Source organism: Emys orbicularis, chromosome 4 (genome assembly GCF_028017835.1).
Source record: "Emys orbicularis isolate rEmyOrb1 chromosome 4, rEmyOrb1.hap1, whole genome shotgun sequence".
Taxonomy (NCBI): Eukaryota; Metazoa; Chordata; order Testudines; family Emydidae; genus Emys; species Emys orbicularis.
Genome location: NC_088686.1, coordinates 62,387,645 through 62,393,800, shown reverse-complemented (window position 1 = coordinate 62,393,800; position 6,156 = coordinate 62,387,645). Strand labels below are relative to the sequence as shown.

The 6,156-nt window shown below is 48.3% G+C and overlaps 1 protein-coding gene across 1 annotated transcript in view; it reads right to left on the bottom strand.

Moving 5' to 3' along the window:
* Window positions 1-815: 815 nt before the first annotated feature.
* Window positions 816-6,156, bottom strand: part of SPINT1 (serine peptidase inhibitor, Kunitz type 1) — a 28,767-nt gene continuing 23,426 nt past the window's right edge. The window contains exons 7-10 of the mRNA XM_065404043.1: window positions 5,205-5,255; window positions 3,243-3,413; window positions 2,214-2,270; window positions 816-1,012 (exon numbers count right to left, since the gene is read on the bottom strand). Of these exons, the coding sequence (XP_065260115.1) occupies window positions 816-1,012; window positions 2,214-2,270; window positions 3,243-3,413; window positions 5,205-5,255 (476 nt within the window). The remainder of the gene's footprint in view (window positions 1,013-2,213; window positions 2,271-3,242; window positions 3,414-5,204; window positions 5,256-6,156) is intronic.

Sequence of the window (6,156 nt, the reverse complement as noted above, 5' to 3'; positions counted from 1 at the left end):
CCATTCACTTTGAGTAAGAATATGCACATTTGCAAAAAGTGTTCAGAGACTAGACTGTCATCCTGAAAAACAGACACATGGCAAGCCTTGAGAAGGGGAAGACAAAGGAGGGCGCATGTAAAATTCGTACTGCAGATCGTCTGGGGAGATATTAGTTGCACATTTCTGTAATATCTGTTCAAAACTCAAACAGCAATCAAAATGTAGACAATCCTGTCTTTCCTGTCATAGGAAGAGAGATCATTTGAAAGACTGGCACATAGTTCACAGCACTGACTGAGCCAGTCACGTGAAGCATGCAAGCCCAGACAAATTCTCACTGAGACCCCCAAGTTTGGCATTGGGACAGGACCACCTAGGGAAGGTGGTTTGGGGATGGGATGGATATGAGGAGGTGGTTGGATAGACCCAGAGTGGGCAGATTTACATGTCACAGGGGGGGAAAAAAAAAAGCTGGCTCTGGTGGGCCTGCAGAAAAATTAATGCCACATAAAAGTCAAACCACAGCCCCTTCAGTAGGTACAGCAAATCCTTCTGCCGCTCTTGCTTAGAGTGGAAGGCACAAAACCATTCAGAGCTGTGACTGGATTGCTCGAGATGAAGAAGGGGAAAAAGTCAAGAGATTAACTAAAATCCTTCCCCATACCTTCAGCTTCAAGAGCAACCACAAGCACTTGGGACATGGCTAGTGTCTACTGCCATGCTACAAATATCTTCTAACAGAAAAGGAGGCAAAGAGTCCTTCAGGCATAGGCCTTTGTTTCTAATACAAACAGTACATGGAACTGTGCCCAATCTGAGGGAAGTGCTTGGGGTCAAATGGGTTTGGTTGTACTGTTGTAAACCAGGTGCTCAGTATCCTCTGTGGTGGAGAGGGTTGAGTTGGTAGCAGTGGTAGGTTGGCGTCGCCGGCTGTTCTTCTTTCTATTCTTCAGGAAGAAGTAGCCAATGATGACCAGGACTACCATTATGCAGATACAAAGGAGCACTGCAATAGCCACCTCGAAAGCACCTGTAAGGGGGACACACACAGTTACAAGGGCTGCTCTGCTACTTCTGCTGCGGCATTAACAGGCAGGAAAAATCAAGAGGTACAGAGCTGGGTCACCACCTGGTGCTGGCAAAGGACTTTGTATGAGCGTTCAACAAGGACTAGTGACTGGACAGCGGGATGTTTAGCTCAGCAGTTGGTGGAGATGAAGAAAGAGCATGACTGGATGGCTCAAGGAGCTGGTAAGGATATACAGAACCTTTCACTTCCAGGTCATGGTTCAAGTTCCACTCGAGTCAGTTCTCAAAGTTATTACCATCTGAAGGCTGTTCAGCTACTTGGAGGTTGGACATCTGTATTAAACACACAACCTTATCCCCAACACCAAGTGGAGTCTCTGCAGGGTGGCCAAGAGATGGCTGAGCCTAGAGAAGGAACTACTTAGGGGTAATTCCTCCAGATAAGGTAGATTAGCAGGGGAGTGTCAGGAAACTCATAGTACTACTGCCCACACTATAGCTGTTCTGTGCATCAGTCTCCAGTGATGTTAATCGGGCGCCTGTCACCAGCACTGAAGTCATTTAAGTTTGGCACATTTGAGGACCGTGGCAAATCTGAGAGGAAGGTTCAGTCTCTGGGACACTGGGAATGGAGAAGAATCACCTTAGGAGCAGTTTGCTTTGGGAGAAACTCTCTCTCAACACAGGTTTGGGATGAATGGCAACTCACGTTAAAATGTGAGTGTTGTATGTTTAAGATCATTAACTTCAGCCCATTGCAATTGTAGCTTGGAGCGTTAGTGTTGTTAAACACATACAACCCTGCTCCCATGTGAACCAACATTATTCAAATACCCACCTGTGTCTAGCCTATCCTCAGCTATCCAGGTCAGTGGGGGACATGCCAGCCTGGCTATGAGGGGAGAGTGTCTTCCCCGCTGTTCTTTGATGCCTACAGATTATAGGGCTCAATTCTCTTCTCACTTATACTAGGGTGAATTAGGAGTAACTACAGAGGTTAACTGAGTCACACAGGAGTGAGAGATGAGAAGGAATCCCACAGATCCATTTCCCTTGTCCCATGAAGACCACATTACTTCCTGTAGTTAGATGTGATGTTCCTCCCCCCCCCCCCCCCCCCGGCAATGAAGTGCAATACATTCCACGAGACAGGGAAGGAGAGGTCATGACAAACATGTCACTTGAGTAGAATTCTTACTTACTCAAGCCAGCTTGCTGGGTCCCATATGCTCCCCATCTCTGGCCAATCACATCTGCCTCTGCACAGGGAACAAACAAAAACACAGTCTCATGAGCTGGGAACAATGGAGTGAGGCGCCAGACTCCCAGGACAGTTTCATGCTGGAGTCAAACTGCATACCTGGAATTAACCACCAGAGTATTCCCTTCCAGCATCCCCTCAACCCAGCCAGGGCATTATTGTCCATTTCTTTAATTCTGGTTTCTCTCTTTCTCTACAGATACAGGAATCTGGGGAGGGGAGAGTCTCCCTTCTGACAGCCCCAATGGGGGGGAAATGTGCTCTTGGGGCAGGCCAGGGAAGGATGGTATTGATCCACCCAACACTTCAGAGAAAGAGTCTGAGCAGGAGTCTCTCTGCTTCCTTACTGACGCAGCTCAGTGAAATCCCTTCTTTGGGACCCCCTCCCCTCCCACTCAGACAAGACACAATCTGCACTAGATGATGTGAAACTAGTTTCTAGATGCATGTTTTAGCACATTTGAGTCAACAGTCCTGACAGAGAGGACCTACAGGTTTGGGGGCATGTGTCTCCCCCCCACCAAATATCCAGTTTTGCCTCCTCCATCATTGTACTAATGTGATGACCCTGAAAAGGGCAAACAGATACCCGTGGCCCCTAAACTGGGCCATTTCACTCCAGTGTCAAGAACTATTGGAATTCTCTCTGGCTGGACAGCCAAGAGCCAATGCCTTGCACATCGATATCCAAAATGCTCTTCCAGTTCACAGCAGTAACGGAGCTCCAGAAACTCCCAAGAAAAGTAGGGTGGCCTGGGGGAAATTGTACTGCAGAGTGTTATTTTCTGGGTGCTCCACATGAGCAATCAGACAGAATGAGGAGCTTTGTGGAGAGAGGTCAGGGTTAGAGAGCAATGCTCCATCTCATGCTCTGCAGAGCTCCGGCCTATTTGGAGCCAGGGAATTTAGCTTGGAGGGTTTCACTGTGGTAGAGATGCTGGCCCCCTCACCCCACAGCCCTGCTGCTTACTTGTGATGCCTGCACATGATTTCAAACACTCTTCTTCTTCCTCAAAGTTATTTCGGTTGCCTTCACAGCCCCCATAGGTGAAGCGGTCACATTTCTCGGTGAATGGGTTGTAGTACCAGCGGGGGATGCTCTTTTGGCACATCCCAGTGTCTGGTAAATCCACACAGTGACCTGGCAAAGCAAGAGAGGTGTTCGGGCTCAACCAGCACATTTACACAGCATCCGCGCTTTGTAACTCCTCTAGTGCCCCGTGTGCCACTCTTCAGTCTCCAAGCCACTTTGTGGCACCTATTTCCTAGAGTTAGCAAAGATTATCACCATCCGATTGACATAACTGCCAACCAATTGCGACGCACTGGCAACAATCACCCTCACAGCCCCGAAAGTGCATGGAGGGGGGAGGATGTAGCCAATTAGGGAATTTTAGCAGAGGCTGGAAAAGGATAATGCTGTTCCCATCAGGAGAGAGAGATCAGTGCCCCCCAGTAAGGGCTTGTCTACAAGAGGAATTGACTGCAATAGCTACTCCACCGAATAGCTCTAGCATGTTAAATTCACACCCTACCTTATTCTGAGGTCACTTCCCTGTGTAGACAAGCTTTAAGCATGGCGGCTTAAAAGAAGGGAAAGTCTCCCCTCTCCACAGAGCAGGGAGCGCACTCCACCAATCACTGCAATGAGCAAGAGCTAACGAACCCAACGGCTGCCGTTGGTCGGTTAGAACGGATATTTGAACAGAGAGAGGGTGGGGTAGAGTCCAAAGTTAATCCTGAGGTTCTCATCCATCTAACATTACACCAGTGCCTGGCTGCCAAGGGTTCAAAGTTCACTTAACAAACAGGACACTGCCAAGCAGAACTGCCACTTATCCATAAGTCTCCCCAGAAGGCATCGGAGTGTGGTCTAGGCATCAGGTCTGGCATTAGAACCACACACTCAAATCCTTGCAAAGTTGACTGAGCAATTCATCCTCCCATGTTTAGACAGATGGATGCAGTGAGTGCCATGCAATTTACTGCCTGGGGGAGGATGGGGGTGGGAGGAGCTCTCTGGAGGAGCACGGCACTACTTACCGTGTTGAAGTGGTTTTACTCTGGTTATCCCTCCTCTATACTATTCAGGCAATCAAACAGTGTTGAAATAGATTAGGGAAATGCTTTTAGACCCAGTGTCAATGGGATCAGTCAGGCACTGACTGGCTTATGCTAGGCAAGAGTCCTTTTCTGGGATAGGCAATTTCCCACTATGCACTACATGGAAGAAGGCTAAACTAGCCTTTCAGGATTTGTAACATACATACTGTGACAGACCCAGACCAGTGGGGTACAGGAGTCTGGTAGAGGGCAAATATACTGGTCACTGGATGAGTAGTTTTCTGTTCCCTGAGTGACCAGAGAAGGGGCTGCACTAGAGTAATCAGGAACCTGCTAGAACCAGTTAAGGCAGGCAGGCTAATTAGGACACCTGGAGCCAATTAAGAAGCTGCTAGACTCAATTAAGCCAGGCTAATCAGGGCACCTGGGTTTTAAAAGGAGCTCACTTCAGTTTGTGGTGTGAGGAGCTGGGAGCAAGAGGCGCAAGGAGCTGAGAGTGAGAGGGTGTGCTGCTGGAGGACTGAGGAGCACAAGCGTTATCAGACACCAGGAGGAAGGTCCTGTGGTGAGAATAAGGAAGGTGTTTGGAGGAGGCCATGGGGAAGTAGCCCAGGGAGTTGTAGCTGTCATGCAGCTGTTACAGGAGGCACTATAGACAGCTGCAATCCACAGGGCCCTGGGCTGGAACCCGGAGTAGAGGGCGGGCCCGGGTTCCCCCCAAACCTCTCAATTGACCTGGACTGTGGGTTCTTCTAGAGGGGAAGGTCTCTGGGCTGTTCCCCAACCCACATGGTGAATCTCTGAGACAAGAAAATCTGCCAATAAGCGCAGGACCCACCAAGATAGAGGAGGAACTTTGTCACAATACCTTGCGTGGTCGTAACATTGATTTTCCGTAGTTTAGTGAACTCTATTGCATCTGCAAAAAGAAACAGCTCATAGGATAGAAACGTACAGTCCCCAGCTCAAGTATGAAACTCCTCCACCCATCCCAAGGTATGTGGAGAGAGAGGTCTTTGTGGGACACTCCCTAACTACTTTCTTCTCCCTTCTGCTAGTATCATACATAAGGCAGGGAAAGAAGCTATAAATCAAGGTCCACAAATATTTGAAAGTAGTTAAAAAAAGTCAAGGTGGAAAAGGAATTACGTATGGAAGTGTGACTAATAATAATGGGATGAAGTTAAGGAAGGGAAAGTTTAGGCTCCTTATCAGGAAATACTCCCTGACAGCAAGATGTATTTGACTGTGGAATAGCCTCCCAAGGGAAGGGGGGGAGGGGGAGGGGAGTCATGTCACTCCAGACTTTTAAAATTAATACTGGTTTGATGCTCAAGAGAGAGGGGAATCACAGAATATATGCAGGCTGTAGGATCAGAAAACAAAGGATCCCAGGAATTATCTGTCATGACACAGAAGCGAGGAGGTGGTTAAGTAGTTCAGCTTTTTGCCATGTCAGGTGCAAGCTGTTAGCAGGACATTCTTGTAATGTTTAAGAGACTGCGAGAAGTCGAGGTGGCAAAAAGTATTTGGAGGTGGTACATGAAACCACGAGACCAGGTAAGGTCACTCAGGGATAAGATATAGAGGGAGAAAAGGACAGAACCCTGAGGGTCACAGACAGAAGGGTAGACTCCAGAGGAGAGAGAGGAGGAAGAATCCAGGAGGTAAGGGAGAGTCAAGAACAACGTGATCAGCGGTGTTGGGCCTCTCAAATGCTAGTGACAGGGCAGTGCTGTGAAGATGCTTACGTGTGAGAGATACAACTGGGTTAGGAGACCAGAGTACTATGCTACAGTGAGATGTATCCATCTTCAGGC